At 41.2% G+C, this 17,001-nt stretch overlaps 1 protein-coding gene across 1 annotated transcript in view; it reads left to right on the top strand.

Moving 5' to 3' along the window:
- Positions 1–15,574, top strand: part of LOC126248436 (aminopeptidase N-like) — a 467,552-nt gene extending 451,978 nt beyond the window's left edge. The window contains exon 15 of the mRNA XM_049949414.1: positions 13,986–15,574. Coding sequence (XP_049805371.1) covers positions 13,986–14,663 — 678 coding nt within the window. The 3' untranslated portion in view covers positions 14,664–15,574. The remainder of the gene's footprint in view (positions 1–13,985) is intronic.
- The last annotated feature ends 1,427 nt before the right edge of the window (positions 15,575–17,001 follow it).

The raw sequence follows: 17,001 nt of genomic DNA, 5'->3' as shown, positions 1-17,001 counted from the left end.
GTTGTTTACCATTAGCAACAGTGCTCAAACAGGGGTGTCTCCAAACAACACCCAGAGACATTACTTAGATGAAGACAGAGCATTTTGGAGTGATTACTGCCCTCAGGGGATCAGCATTCATTTACTGGGTATGGGTCTGATGACCCCGGGGTTCTGAGTTGGAGACTGGTAAGTGCTGCCAATCCTCTGTCACATTTTGTGTCACAGGGAACCGAGATCTTGGCTTGACTGCCCAGATCACGAGTATGGCAAAAACCTCTATAAAAAAAAGTCAGTTCCAAGGTGTGCTGTGTGCTGATGAGACACATGGCTGTTGAGGTGGAATAGTCATTAGTGGGCAACCTCTGGGGACCTGCTGCACCTCAGTTGTATAAGGCTTACTGAGGCACTCACACTCTGTCTGAGTGGACCCTTATTTCCCTAGCTGCTCATGGGACAGAGATGGAACCCTTGAAATCTTCATCTTCTCCTCCCAGCATGATGGGTGTACCACCTGGGAGTACCTACTCAAACCAATTCATCCAAAAAAATGAGGAAGGCTAGTCCTCCTTACAACCAACTTCTCATTAGACAGGGCTCAATGAGTCATGAATCAGAATATCTTTGTAGCGATCAAGAGGAAGGAGGGTATATCTGAAAAAGTGTCTCCCTTCTATGTCCATAAAGGCTTAGAAGGGCTTGCTGGTACCATAAAGTTTATCAAGCAGTTGCAAAATGGTTCCTTGCTGGTCGAGACTGACTGTGCAAAGGAAGTCACAGAAATTGGGTGATTATGACATCATTATTTAGTTGCATAATTCACTTAACTCCAACAAAGATGTGGTCACCTATTGTGACATTATGGATGTTGACATTGCTGAACTCAAACAAAAATGGGCAATACGAGGAATAGTGAATGTGAAGCAAAGGACATGTAGGAACAATGGAGAAATTGAAAAACTGCCACCTTCATTGCGACCTTCAGTTCTCTGATGCTGCCTGAATGCTTCATGACAGGTTTCCTCCAACTTAGGGTTAGGCCCTATGTCCTTAACCCTCTGGCAGGTGTGCTCACTTTTGTCACATGAGCAGGTGTGCATTGTAAAATTTACAAAATGGTCATTTCTCAGTAAAAAAATTTGCCTTAAACAAACTATTATATTTACTGAAGAAAGCAGTTCATATTCACTATCTTCAACATTTATAACAAAAAAAATTTGCTCTTTTAGTTCTTTAAATAACAATTTAACCAGTTTTTCTGACATATGTTCACCTTCATAACACCTTTCACAGACAATTTGTTTGTGAAGTAATTATGGCAATGTTCAGAAAAATCAAAAACTAGCCAATGGCCATCTCCTTGTAATTCTTGAAATGAAGTATCAGGCACACATTTTTAGCTACAACATCAATACCACCTTTTGCCATGTTGTACTCAATTATGTTTTCAGGTTTGGGTCTTTCTTCATCCACTGTTGCCATGTCATGCACAGCAGACAAAAGTGTGATTGAACAGTTTTCACGAGGAAAATCTGAAACTAAGGTCTTATCCTACTCAAATCCAAACATTGTACTTCCAATTTCTTTTGTTTTGTTTCAGAGAAATTCTGGAAGAATTTCACGTCTGTTCTTTTTTATTGTACCAATGCAAATGATAGTCTTCTGCAGCAAATATTCAGAAAGGAGGTAGCTATTGTACCAATTGTCAGTTGTAAGGTTCATGTTAGAATTTTCTTTAAGCACCACATATCTTTTCAATGTGTCCTCAGGAGCATTAAATACCCGATATTGTCCTTTGTTTGCATGTTGCAATAAACCACAAGATTACTGCAGTAAAATGTTTTTGCATCACACAGAGAAAACATTTTTGTCCCATATTTAGCCGGTTGGCCGGTTATTTACTGAATCCCTCTACAGCAGTCTCCGTAATGGTGAAGCGTTTCATCTGTCATGGTGAATTCACCAGGCTGTAAGAACATTGACAGCAGCAAAAAGATCCAATACTGTACAAATTGCAACCAACTTATCAGATTTTCTCCTGTCATTCCTCATTCCCATATCAACAAACCGCATACAGCTTAGAAAAAACAGAAACCTATTGTAACTCACTGCAGTACTAAGCAGTAGCATTCCTGTTCCATCTGCTGCCCAGACTTCCAGTACATTAGCATGATGACATTTTCTTCCTCTTCTTCTTCTTCTTCTTAAAAAAAATAAAAATCCAGAACACAGCCATTATTTCATCCCTTTATTACCTCTTTTGCACGAGAATTGGTGCGTGTCTCGCTGTTTACTTATATAGGTATTTTTATAGTTTATGATTTCATAAATAAAGTCAAGGTCAATTACTTTCAAAAAAGCACTAACTTCATCAGTTATACCCATCACATTTCTCTTCAGATATAGTGGAATCTGCACAATTGTTTTTCTGTTGGTTTTTGATGTTATAGCACACTCGCTTTTACACCAATGTGAAACTTTGTCTTTTCAATAAAGAACCCTCATACATCTGCTGTCTCTTTGGTATCATCTCCATCCTCACCTTCAAGTTCAGATTCACTGCCATGGTAATATTCAGTGTTTTCATCACTCAAATCTACTTTACTTTCCCCCAAGTCTGAAAAGTCTGGATAGACTTTATCATCACCTTCTTCGAGCAATTTGCGAATTTCTTTGTCTTATACACCCTTTGAATTGGAACAAAACATCAAAGAACTCAAATGAATAAATACATTCAGATGTCAGTGTAACCAAAGTAACATTTAACATGCATCTATAAAAACTAAAAAAAAAAACACAACAAGCAAGTATAGTTAACTTTTTAGTACACTTTCCTCTGGGTACTGACAGCTGGAACAAAGCTTCCCACTGCCACACAAGCAGGCACATGTTGTACTTTTTACAACATTTGACATGTCGTTGCTTACAATTCAGAAAACAAACTGAGACAGCTAACCGAATGAACTGAAGCCACTTTAACATTGTTGAGAAAACATCAACAACGGAATACATGGCAGCAATGGCACAATAGCTCAAGGTTAAGGTATCAATCAGGCATAAAAACTGCTTCTGTTGTACTTTTTACAACAGTGTGCCCACTTGAGGGTTAACCCTATGCATTGCTTGAAATGCCAGCATTTTGGTCCTATAATGCTGAGGTGCAGATGTGAAGTGACCTGTGGGAAGTGTGGCAAGGCAGCCTATGAAGCTGGGACTGACTGTCCATTTCCAGTAGCCTGCATTAACTGTTCTGGGAGCCACCCAGTCTGGAGCCAAGACTTCCCTGCTTTTGCTGAGGAATGCAAAATTCAGGAAATAAAAGTGACCAAGCAGATACCCTGCACAGAAGCCGAATATAAGGTGATGAAACCTGCCATCTTTGCCACTTCTTATGCTTTGGTGCAGAAACCTGTTTCTAAGGTCGACACTTCATCACAGGTGACATCCAGTATACCATTAGGCATCACCAGCACCTGTACTTTTACCTGTACATGGCAAAGCAAAGCTCAAGACATAGCAATCCCGGCTGCTATGACAGAAGAGACCAGCAATGCTTCCGCAGTGAGCATCCCGAAGGCACCCCAAAAGCAGAGTGCCTCTCAACAGTCACTTTCTTCGAGGAAAAGTGCCTCACTGCTCCCTCCCCCCTCCCCCCCCCCATCCTTGCTGGGAAAGTGGGGTGGGGGAAGGATGTCAGCATTTGGGTAAAAAACTATCCTAGACACCATCAGACATCACTCTCACATATCTGGTTGGTGATGAGGACATCATGGATTTTGATGCCTAACCACCAGACCCAGGCAATCCCCCCACCCCACCTCACTCTACAAGTGCTTCACCAATGTGGTACAAGGACAGTGGTAAATCAAGATCACACTGATAAATGGCTCCCATTCTCCAATGGATTATGAATGGATACAGGACTCATCTGGAGGAACTGAGATTCCTTGTACAGGACAGACCCTTTTGCCTCTGTCTTTAAGAGCCTCATTTTAAAGAGACTGGACTTGGAGGCTATCAGCTCTATAGAAAGGTGGGGTTGCAGTGTTCATCAAAGACACTATTCACTCCTCACCTGTTCTCTCGACCACAATACTACAAGTGGTTGCTGTTCGGATAGTGGCCCATGTTGCCATCAAGGTAGGCTCTGTGTTCCTAATGCTCCATGAGCCTCTTGACAGTGGGGTCCTCACTCATCTTCTTGATGAATTAACCCAGCCCTTTCTGTATTTAGGGGACTTAAATCCATGCAGTGAGCTACGGGGTTCTAACATCACTTGCCCCAAGGGTCAGATACCTGAGGATCTGATATGCACTACAGATATCATACTGATGAAAATGGGTCCAGCTGCACATTTTAGCACCACTTCAGGTTCATCTACAACCACATACCTATGCTTCACCTCATCTGCCCTTGCAGATATTGCTCAATGAGGAGTGGCTGAAGATGTTCATGGTAGCAACCATTACCTTATTTGGATCCATCTACCTGGTGGAGTAGATTCCGAAAGGAAACCACTGAGATGGTTGTTCGAAAAGCCTAACTGAATGATTTACAGTCAATTAGCTGTTTCTGAGCAGTGTGATGGCATCAAGAACTGGGTGGATCACATCACAACCATGATTCACCATGCCGCTGATGCATCTATTCCAAAGTTAATGGGAACACCTAGGAGGCAACCTGTCTGTTTGTTGAATGATGTTGTTCTGCAATCAGGGACAGGAGAGCAACTATAGGCAGATCCAGTTGATGCCCTAAAGTTGAGAATCTTGCAAACTTTCGAATGGTGCATGCACAGGTGAGGTGAATAATTAGGGAGAGTAAGCTATGGTCTTGCCAAGAGTCCCTGAACTCCATCAATAGGTACACATTTGCAAATAAAGTATGGGAAATCATCAGGAGGATCTCGAGGCGTAACTCACAACTGCCAACAGCAGCTGTATGAATACAGGAGTCTCTCGTAACATCAATGAGAAGCATAGTGCAGTCAATGGCTGAATCATGTAAGTCCCTTACATGCCGTTATAGCCAGGACCCCACTTTCAATTGACTCTGGGAGACACAGGAGAAGGCTGATTTTTTTTTATTTCGGTTCCATCAACATGAAGGAATATAACCAGCCTTTCTCTCTGTGGGAGATGGATTATGCATTGTCAGTACCTTGTGATAAGACACCTGGACACAACCTCATAATGTACAGAATGTTGAAACAGTTGGACTCATGGTTGAAGAAGGACTTCCTTCAGCTCTTTAATGAAATCTGGATGATGGAAGACTTTCCAAACTTGGGGAAAGAATCTATTTTAATCTGAATTTTAAAAACAGACTCCAGCAATTATCATAGTATTAGCCTTACAAGCTGCATAGGAAAGACACTGGAGCATATAGTCAGCTGGCTCCAAGTGCAGGTTCTCGAAACCAGGTCCCCACTCAGTTGCTATCAGTGTGAGTTCAGGAGGTATTGCTCCACGCTCAATAACCTGACTCTACTCAAAGCAGCAATTCAACAAGCTTTCATTTATAAGCAACACCTTATCAGTGTTTTCTTTGATTTGGAAAAGGCCTGCAATATTACCTGGAGGCATAACATTTTGTTGCAGCTCTATCAGTGGGGGTTCCCTGGACATCTACCCACCTTCATATGGTCCTTTCTCTCAGACATGTATTTTAGATACAAGTCTGGGGTCCCTCAAAGCATGTTTTAAGTGTCATGGCATTTGCCACTGTAATAAACAGTATTAAATACATAGTGTGATGTCTGATACTGTGTTCCTTGTTTGTGGATGGCTTCTCCATCTTCTGTGCATCCTCTAATCTCACAACAGCTACTCCACAATTGCAGCTGATGATCAGGTGGTTGAAAAAATGGTCTTATAGCACAAGTTTTAAATTCTCTTTCAAGAAAAGTATTTATGTTGATTTAATTATTCCCACTCTCTTTTTAATTTATCCACTGTTCTCACTTTCAAGGAAAAGGTGAAGTATCTGGGCCTTACTTCTTATGAGCAGTTAATATGGCTGCCACACCTTAAAGAACTGAAACTAAGATGTCTCAAGGCCTTAAACATCCTTAAATGTGTCAGCCATAGGTCTTGGGGAGCCAACAGGGAACATCTGCTCCAACTTTATAAGGCCTTTGTGTGACGCCGACTTGAATGTGGTGGCCAGATTAATGGGTCAGCAAGGCCTTCATACCTCAAATTCTGGATGTGGTTCACCGCAGGGATATGAGGCTCTCAACAGGGGCCTGTTGCAAAAACCCTGTTGTTAGCTTCTGTGTGGAATCTGGTGAGCCTCTGCTGTCTATTTGACATCTTATTCTTGTGGTATACCAAACATATAAGGCTCTGTGCATTCCTACATAGCCAGCATCCAGCTATGTTGCACAGCCATCACTGGAAAGGCTGTTTGATCATGAGCCACAGGCAACAAGATCATCTGGAATCCATGCAAGGGAGAGCCTCGAGTTATTACAGGTGGGGGGCATTAAGGTCCAAGGCCAGGGGTGGAGTAGGGCATCTCCCTGGCTACTACCAAAGCCCAGATTACTTTTAGAACTGACCACTCACAGGAAGTGTTGCACTCCAGACCCTATTTTTACAACTCAATTTAAAGAGATTTTACGTTGCCATCCAGATTTTTTTTTCTTTTTTTTTTTTTTTGGAGGTTTTCTCGGTTGTTCTGTTGAGTTCCCCAAACTTGTCCTCATGGAGGGCTCCCAAAGCAGGTTTCAGTTTACTACACAGAATTGTTTGCCATCCTGAGCGCAATGGAGCAGATGAGATGGTGTTATGACAACAAATTCCTCATCTGCTCAGATCCTCAAAGTGCCCTTGTTGCTATTGGACAGATGTACCCAGCAGACAGGATGGTGCCAGACCTGCAGGGTGCTCTCCTTCTCTTGCCTTTGCAAGAGAAGGAAATCATTTTCTGCTGCATTCCAGGGCACGTAGGAATTCAGAAAAATGAACTCACTGATGCGGCTGCCAAGAGGGGATTGTTTTCTTCCTTCTGCTCACTGTTGAGTCCACCTGCAGGCTGTCACTTCATTTGTGACCATGACAGGCATGTGTTGGTGGGAGGGTCGGTGACTGAAAGTGAGGAATAATGTTCCATAAAACCTTCAGCGCAACCATGGTTTATCTCCTCTTGCCAATGAGAAGTATCCCTTATGTGACTTAGAGTGGGACATTGTCCATTGGCACACGGCTTCCTCTTACATTGGAAGGAGCTGCATTATGTCAGAGCTGCAGGACACAGCTATCAATATGACATATTTTAACTGAGTGTGTTTTATATAATGACCTGATGGTTGAGTTGAGTGCCCCACAGGATCTGCCCTCCCCTTTAACTGATAATGAGGTGAATGTTGTTAATGTTTTAAGATTTTTTGTGTGTCCAGAATTCTTCTCAAAATATTGGGTGTGAGATTTTAATGTGTCACAGAGTGGTTGGGTCACTCATTATTTATAAGTAGTCACCCAGACACTGTTATCTGTCCCTTTTAACCCTGTTTTTACAATTATTTTATATAGTCATCCAATTAGCACCCTCATCCATAAATCATCATCATCATCAACAACAACAACAACAGCTACTGCCAATGCCAGCCAGGATACAGTGTCTCACTGCAACCGTGTGTCTGCACAGAGGGGCAAGCAGGACTTCAGATGCAACAATTATGAGTCTTACAACTGTCCTTTTTCCATGTGGGAGCTGAAATCGGCACTGTCTGAGACTCATGATACTCCATCTGGTCATGATCAAATCCGATACTGCATGCTTTGACATTTGACAGCAGCATCAAAGAAAATCCTCCTTGAATGTTTTAATTTGATACAGCAGGCCGATCACTTTCTAAGTTGTGAAAAGAGGCAATTTTGATACCTCTCCTCAAACCAGTAGTTACCGCAGTGTCACCTTAGCAAGCTGTGTAGGAAAGACTCTTGAGTGAATGGTTAACATTTGTCTGATCTGGTGGTGAATCAGCATGTTCCCACTGCTTTGACTGTTGTTTTGTCTCTGGGGAATAGTAGTGAACCCAAGATTCATCAGTGGTCACAAACCGATGCCAAAGATCTTATTGGTTTCTCTGAAAATGGGTCAAACGTTGTTTGAACATTTCTATTGTGATGGTTTTTCTCTCTTTTTCTGCATTAAGAGTCATGGAACCCATGCAGCAGTTAATTTTCTCATATCTACTCCCACTGTTAAAAAGTGATTTACCAGTTCAGATGACATCCCTACAGCTTCAGCAATATCTCGCACTTTCAATTGGCGTTCATCCATGACCATTTTTTGCACTTCGGCAATAATTCATGGGGCAGCTGCACGTCTTGACCGAGCACTACACAGATCATTATCTAAGCTGTTCCAACAAAATTTAAACTCGTTTGTCCAATTGGCACCGGTGTCAATGTGTTCTTTTTTCCATTTCCAGGAGTGTATTATCACACGGGAACCTCGTTATGCTAGCACTGATATCTGCTGGTAATTCTGCGAACTTTTCAAACTGCCCTTGTATCCTCTGATATCATATCAACTGACTTAAAGTTCTAATTTTCTTTTAATTCATCTTGACCACTACATCGATAACACAGGGTCACAAGGCAAAACATAACATATCGCAAACATTTTTAAAGGAAAATTCATGATAATGAAACAGTGAAGAATGAAATGGCAAAATGAAAGTAACAATCAAAGTAACAACGATAATAATAATGGTAATAAACATATGATGTATTTCATTTTACAGAGTTTTATAATGTACAAAGAAAGAGGAAGCAGTTGCCTATACCTTATTGATTGAAATCACCCCTGCATTCAGCTGGAATTAATTGTGGAAGCTACTCGAAATGCAAATCAGGAGGACTGACCAGATGAATAAGCCTAAACCCTCCTTACATTACCATGTTTTAACACTTTTCAATACATCATGAGATAAAACTATTCTATCACTAACAAGTGGATCTCACGTACTCATCTCTGGATAGTACCTGCACTCTCGATTTAATTTGTTTCAATGCATTTCATACTTATAACACAATTAATATAATAGAGGGAAACATTCCATGTGGGAGAAATATATCTAAAAACAAAGATGATGTGACTTACCGAACGAAAGCACTGGCAGGTCGATAGACACACAAACAAACACAAACACACACACACACAATTCAAGCTTTCACAACAAACTGTTGCCTCATCAGGAAAGAGGGAAGGAGAGGGAAAGACGAAAGGATGTGGGTTTTAAGGGAGAGGGTAAGGAGTCATTCCAACCCCGGGAGCGGAAAGACTTACCTTAGGGGGGAAAAAAGGACAGGTATACACTCGCGCACACACACACACATCCATCCACACATATACAGACACAAGCAGACATATTTAAATATGTGAATTTTGTGTGTGTTTGTGTTTGTTTGTGTGTCTATCGACCTGCCAGCGCTTCGTTCGGTAAGTCACATCATCTTTGTTTTTAGATATATTATAACACAATTAAATGGACTTACTATATTTCTGCAGGGAATGAGATTAGTTTCCTCGTAGAAAAGGCTTGAACTCTTATTTTGAAATGTGAGATTTATCACAAACAGCTTTAAACCATTGTGAAAGTTTATAGAGAGAGTTAATCACAGAGTACTGAACGCCTTTTTAAACAGTACTTAGGACTGAGGAACAACCGCCGGCCGCTGTGGCCAAGCAGTTATAGGCGCTTCAGTCTGGAACCGCGCAACCACTGTGGTCGCAGGTTCGAATCCTGCCTCGGTCATGGGTGTGTGTGATGTCCTTAGGTTAGTTAGGATTAAGTAGTTCTAAGCTCTAGGGGACTGATGACCTCAGATGTTAAGTTCCATAGTGCTCAGAGCCATTTGAACCATTTTTTGAGAAACGACATTAATTTTAGAAGCACATCTTTGTGTTCACTGGATGTAAGCTGTCATCCCTTTTAAATAAGCTCATGTTTCCAGCTATGGAGCTCACAAGCGAGTAGATGCACTTTTATGTCAGTTAACAAACCCCTGCTTGTTAAATGGTCATGCATGAACTTACTCTTGGCCTAATAAAATTCTTTATTGCTAAGTGAGTTGCCCTGAAATATTACCCAGGTGCTGATTGAGAAAATGTCACTGCATTCATTCGTTGCAAGAGATCTTGAATATGAGAGTTTCATATAAGCTTTCCGTCGACCCTCACCGATAGAAATCTGGTCTCTTCCACTTCAATAATTGAGCCACCATTGCTTGATATTAGGATGTCCGAGTAAACAGAATTGTGTCAAAGAAACCACATGCACTGTGTTATATGCAACTGGAAATTGCTTCTTTCCAGAACTTGATTTGCTATGTTATTTTCTACCTGATGTGTATCTGCAAGAACTGTGCTAATATGAGTATTTTACTAAAAGTATTACAAAAGTGATCATAACTTCTATATTAAGTGATGTACTACTCGTATTATTCTTCCTCTATACAGTTTCTATATGGCAGCCTCCATTGTTCACAATGTATTTGCGTTTATTGGTCAATCTGCCAATCCAATTTTCATTTAAAAAAACCTCGTGTGTATTGTATCTATTACATCACAACCCTTTCATCTTTTCTGTGTCATCAAGCAGTTTTCCCTCGAGGTAGTCCTCAACTGGCCCAAAAAATAGATGCCTGAAGGAGTTGTAACCGGAGTATATGAAGGATGGGAACCACAGGCTAGTCCGAGTTTAGATTTGTCCCGCTTTGTTATAGTTAACACATTCTTGTGCGTTTTTCCTCTTACTGGCTTCTCTAAAATGTATGTATATTTCGGCAAACTGCTGATTATTTTTAGTGCAGATGTGTTGCAGAAAATCAAGAAGAATGACACTTATATGACCCCAAAAAGAGTCTTCATAACTTTCTGTGCTGATCACTAGCCCTTACTCTTTCTATACCTTAAAGAAAAGGAATAATGCACTCTCATGGTGTGAACCTCCGTTTCTAGGTCATAGGGATTAGCCCCAGTGTCACCAGCTGTCACAAAATTGGTTAGAAGTGTTTTTATTGGTTTATAATGCGTGAAACATTGAATGTGGGAAAACTGGAACAGAAGAGAATCGTAGCATTTGAAACATGGTGCTGCAGGCGAATGCTGAAAATTAGGTGGACTGGTAAAGTAATGAATGAGGAGGTTCTGCGCAGAATAGGAGATGAAAGGAATATGTGGAAAACACTGACAAGGAGAAGGGACACGATGATAGGACATGTATTGATGCATAGGGGAATGACTTGCATGGTAGTAGATGGAGCTGTAGAGGTCAAAAACCATAGAAAAAGACAGAGATTGGAATACATCCAGCATATAACTGAGGATGTAGGTTGCAAGTGCTACTCTGAGATGAAGAGACTGGCGTAGGAGAGGAATTTGTGGTGGGCCGCATCAAACCAGTCAGGAGACCGATGACGCAGGGAAAAAAAAAAAAAAAGTGTAAAACAGATCAGAGCAAACTCTCATCCTTCCTCCCCTCAAATTGGGAGCCAACAGCCCATTTCTAACACATTCTGATAAAGTTTTCACCATTTTCTACATGCACAGTTTAACTGTGCGTTAAGATCACAATTTGTAGGATGTCCATCCGCTCTCACATGGCACTGTTTGTCTTAAAAGTTGGCTTCCCCTCCTATAATTTTTTTCATCCCCATGTGTACATTGTTCTTGTGGATGATGTTATCTCTGCACACACATTCTGTAGTCTTCTGCGGATGTCGATCTGGCTGCAGCTCTTATTTGTCAATGGCTCTATGATGTAATGTGACATCTAATAGAAATCCATATTTCACCTGTAAGTAAACAGAAAACAGAAACATCTGTAGCCTATAGAGGGAGAATCACCCTATCTGTGCAAACTGAACTAACTAGATCAGTTAATAAAGAAGTTATGATCACTTCTGCATTTTCATCAGTTCAACCATCACATAATCTGCAAACAAAACTGTTTTAAAGTTATCCACTACAATATCAAATCATTAATGTACACTGTTGGCCATAATAACTGCGACATCAGGTAGGATACCATATAACGAAAATTTTCTCATTGTGCGTATACAGCATAGCAGAAAGGTTACGTGATTGAACTTGTAGCTGATTCGAGGATATAAATGGTGCAAAATTTGCACCTGGCAGCAACAATGTCTTTATCTAGTTGGGCATCGATTCAATCTGAGCTTGGATGACAGATATGGGTTTGTTATTCAATTGCTATTTCAGATACATGCCAGAGCTCATCAATCGTAGTGGCTGGTGAGTGGTGGCATGCCAAAACTCTTGGCAATGCATGACCTGATATTTTGATACAGAGAATTAGAAGTGTAGCGGCTGACACACACACACACACACACACACACACACACACACACACACACACACACACACACACACTCAATTAGAAGTGTAGCGGCTGACACACACACACACACTCACTCACTCACTCTCTCTCTCTCTCTCTCTCTCTCTCTCTCTCTCTCTCACACACACACACACACACACACACACACACACTCATGCACACATGTGTGCACTTCCATCGAGACACTGTAACCAGAACTGTGACTCGTTTGAAGAAGTGTCGTGGTGCCACTCCTACACTCAGTGTAGTTGTTGGTTCCATCTCTGCTGCCACGTCAAAGGAAGTTGAAACTATGATCGTCATGCTGACGGTCCCTAGTGCCCCAGACGTCATCACACTGTCTGTTTGAAAACTTGTTTTGTTGCAAACAAGCCCGTTTCTTGACTCAAGGTACATAACATTGCTGTAGTACCATGACTGGCTGAGTGAACAATGTCTGTCCTCTCTGATGCTGGTCGCATGTGGTCGTTGATATCTTGTATGGTGTTGAGTGCGGCCCTCCTGACTCCATAGATTCCATATTTGCACGATGGTCATGGTATCTGAATCAACGCGGACAGCAATATCACGATGTCTCTATAGGCAGTGATTCTGCTGCTGTTAGTTGTAACACTGGTAGATGATTCTCCATCTTACATGAAGTACAATTCCAATCACATCATCAACATTCAAATGTGATGATTTCTGAATGTGAAACCCACAGCATAATCTTTCTTTATACACTGAGGTGACAAGAGTCAATGCACACATACAGATGGCAGTAGTATCGCATACACAAGGTATAAATGGCCAGTGTCATTTATACCCAGGTGAGTCACGTGAAAATGTTTCTGATGTGATTATGACCGCACGACGCGAATTAACAGACTTTGAACGCCGAATGATAATTGGAGCTAGACGCACGAGACAGCCCATTTCGAATATCGTTAGGGAAGTCAGTATTCCGAGGCCCAAGCTGTCAACAAGGCACTGTGCAAGCTCGTGGTGGCTCCATAATGATGTGGGCTCTGTTTACATGGACTGCACTTGGTCCTCTGGTCCAACTGAACCGACCATTTGGCTGCTTGCAGACCATTTTCAGCCATTCATGGACTTCATGTTCCCAAAAAGTGGCGAAATTTTTATGGATGACAATGCAACATGTCTGCGGGCCACAGTTATGCACAAAATTATACACCGGCAACACTTTCGTAATTATGGACTGATATAGAGGCAGCATGGTTGAACATTTGTGCAGGTGACTTCCAACTGCTTTATGCCATCACTCTTGTCACCTCACTGTACAAAGTAGGTGGTGTTACTCCTACCTATTTTGTGTGGTCGCACTGAAATGCAGATCATTTTTCTTATCCAGTCATGTAGCATACTTCATGCCAGATTGTGCCAACTTGACGTTTGTTGCATACGACATTCACGGTGCTGCAATTTTAATGGCCAGCAGTGAACATCAGGGGGAGAAGTGGCCCAAATAAGAAACCTTGTAGAACACACCATGCTCCAGTAACCCAGTCAGATGCTAATTTATTTTCTGATACTTGACACTGTAAGGCAACTTCTTTCTTACCACTGCTCTGACAATATAGAAAATACATTATGCTATTATTTAATTTATTTTGCACATTGTTTCAGGCCCTGTCGCTGGCAAGAAACTACCCAAATGATACAGTAGTTACTGATACACTCGAGGAGCTGGAAGCAGACCAAGAATGGATCACAAAGTATGCTCGAACCATATTCCAGTGGCTGCAGGACAGAAGAGGCAGGGAACCGAAGCGTTCCAGTAACACTCGCCAACGTGGATCCAGGCGCAGGCTGCAGAGCTCCAGACAGAAAGCTGTGACTGGCAGACCGAGGGTCCCCAGAATGGTTGCCACTGGCGATGAATCTTTGGACGGTGACTGGGAGCAGAATGAGTTAACAGCAGCTGAAGCTTCTTCAGAGAAACAATGCAACTTCATCACAGGTTGTGGAGACATGGGAGGAACAGAATTGGGAGAAGGATCTGTACCAGAGGGAAGGCTCAATCTCTCCAAACCACTACTTGTAAGAGAGACTGAGGCAAACAGGGGAACACTGTCACTGAATAATTTGGACAATACAGAGTCAGAAACTGGAGATCCATGTGTTACTCTTACAAGAGACTGTAGTCATGAGAAGGTTACAACAAAGCGTGGGAACAGCCTACGCAGGAGGATCCGCAGGCAGATGCTGGCTCCCAGGAAGCTTCCATCTCTGCAAAGCTTCTTAGCAAGTACTAGCACCTATAGTGGGGAAACTCCCTCGCCCACAGCTGTATCTGTTGCCTGATACATTGACTGTTGGTGCAACACCAAGCCCATAGCCTTTTAGACGCATGTACTGCGTGATGAGATTCTCTCTCTCTCTCTTTTTCTGTGTGTGTGTGTGTGTGTGTGTGTGTGTGTGTGTGTGTGTGTGTGTGTGTTTGCATTTGCGTTTGTGTTTGCCTGCTCCATGTATGACACTTACCTTTTTGGTGAAAATAGTTTCTTTGTTCTGCTGTACCAGATTCGACAGGTACTGGAGACGTTGAACAGTGATATGTTTTCATCCTTGAATAAATATTGTCTTATTGCCCATGCAATGTAGGGGCAGATGGTACACATTATTAACATGTGAGTATTGAAAGAAGAGCTGATCTTTTGAGCCAATCAGAAGTTCTTAGATAGTAGAGTCTGATGGTACTTTCCTGTTACAAGATGCACAGTATGTTAGGTATGATAATTATGACTGTGAAGAAGCAGCACCACACACATCTAAGCTTCTAAAGTGGTTCTTTTCTTATAACACCATCTAAGAACTGAAGTCTGGACTGTTTGATGACTGCAGTATTCCACATAGAAAACTGCAAAATTACCAACTGTAAGGAACTTTTATGGTGTAAGGTCATTGAATTTATTCTCATCTTAAAAAACTGATAAAACCTGTGCATCTCATTTCCATTTAAAGCATCTAGAAACATTGATAACAAAATAAAAAGATATAGAATTTATATTAACTGATGGAAACACCAGTTACTGCTTCACCAATGTACAAATACTTGTGAAGACTATGGTATTTTCCTAACTTTAAGGCTTCGTATTTTATGTATTAGGAAAAATACATAGTATAGTAAAATAACATGAGATTATCATAAATGCAGCTTTTATATTTCAGATTTTTGAGTCTGAAAATTTACTTTTTTAAAAATTTGTTAACTTCTGTAAGAAGAAGAAATGGTATAATAAATGGAACTAGAATGTTCTTATTTTAGAAATGTATTATTTTGTAATAACATATTTAAAAATGTACAAAATTCCCTTATGGCACTCCTTTCCTCTAAGCAACATGTAATAGGCAACTAAAACTTCCAGGCTTAATCATGAGACTCATCACATTCTCAAACATTTCTCCTATTGATAATGGTAGTTACAGAAGTAAACTGTATATACAACAGATACCGACAGAGATCACATTCCATTATTTCATTTTTAGTACTGAAATCCACATTGCACATACATTATTTTGTACACTAACAAAAACTTTTGTAATGGAAAATAATTTTATTCAGTCAGAGTCCATGATAATCTAGACATTGCTAACGATCAGAAAGTAAATGAACACCGTGAGCACAATAGGACAAATGTATAAAACAGGTTTCGCCTTAGTAAAACCTGAAACCAAGAAACTAGCAATAAACAGAACATGAATTATCACAGGTAGAGAGTTCAATGGAAGTCAAAGAAAAAGAAGAAGAAGACATACCATACGAAACAGTGTGATGAAACAGAGCCCAATCACAGCTACAGTGCCCTCAACACTGACAGTAAGCATATAGATGGTGCTGTTAGCAAGTGGTGTTTGTTGCTTACATCAAGAAAATGAGCTATCTGCTTTATGAGATTGCATTGAGGCATGCATTCGTGAAACCAGGTACATGCCGCTGAAGAGTTCACTGTTGAAAATCTAGAGTACGCGATGGAGATGATATTTACAGCAGCTCTATTAAAGACAAAAATACTATGTATAGTTGAAATTTGCATGGTGTGTCACAGCCTCTAAGATACGTTGGTTTATCAGCCACAAAAGATTGTGGTGATTTATGCTGAGGTGACAAAAAGACACGGCATAGCGATATACACATATACAAATGGTGGTAATGTCGCGTACACAAGATATAAAGGGGCAGTGCATTGGCATAGCTGTCATTTTTACTCAGGTGATTCATGTGAAAAGGTTCCTGACGTGATTATGGCTGCAAAATGGGAATTAACAGACTTTGAACGCGGAACGGTAGTTGGAGCTAGATGTATGGGACATTCCATTTTGGAAATCAATATTCTGCGATCCACAGAGTCAAGAGTATGCCGAGAATACCAAATTTCAGGTATGACTTCTAACCAAGGACAAAGCAGTGGTCAATATCTTTCACTTAACAACCAAGAGCAGCAGTGTTTGCATAGAATTGTCACTGCTAACAGACAAGCAACACTGTGTGAAATCAGTGTGGGACATGCAATGAACATATCCGTTAGGACAGTGCAGCAAAATTTGGTGTTACTGGGCTATGGCAGCACACGACCAACACAAGTGTCTTTGCTAACAGCACGACATCGTCTGCATCACCTCTCCTGGGCTCATGGCCATA

This window comes from Schistocerca nitens, chromosome 3 (genome assembly GCF_023898315.1).
Source record: "Schistocerca nitens isolate TAMUIC-IGC-003100 chromosome 3, iqSchNite1.1, whole genome shotgun sequence".
Classification (NCBI taxonomy): domain Eukaryota; kingdom Metazoa; phylum Arthropoda; class Insecta; order Orthoptera; family Acrididae; genus Schistocerca; species Schistocerca nitens.
The sequence above is the reverse complement of the archived record's forward strand: the minus strand, read 5'-3'. Positions and strand labels throughout refer to the sequence as shown.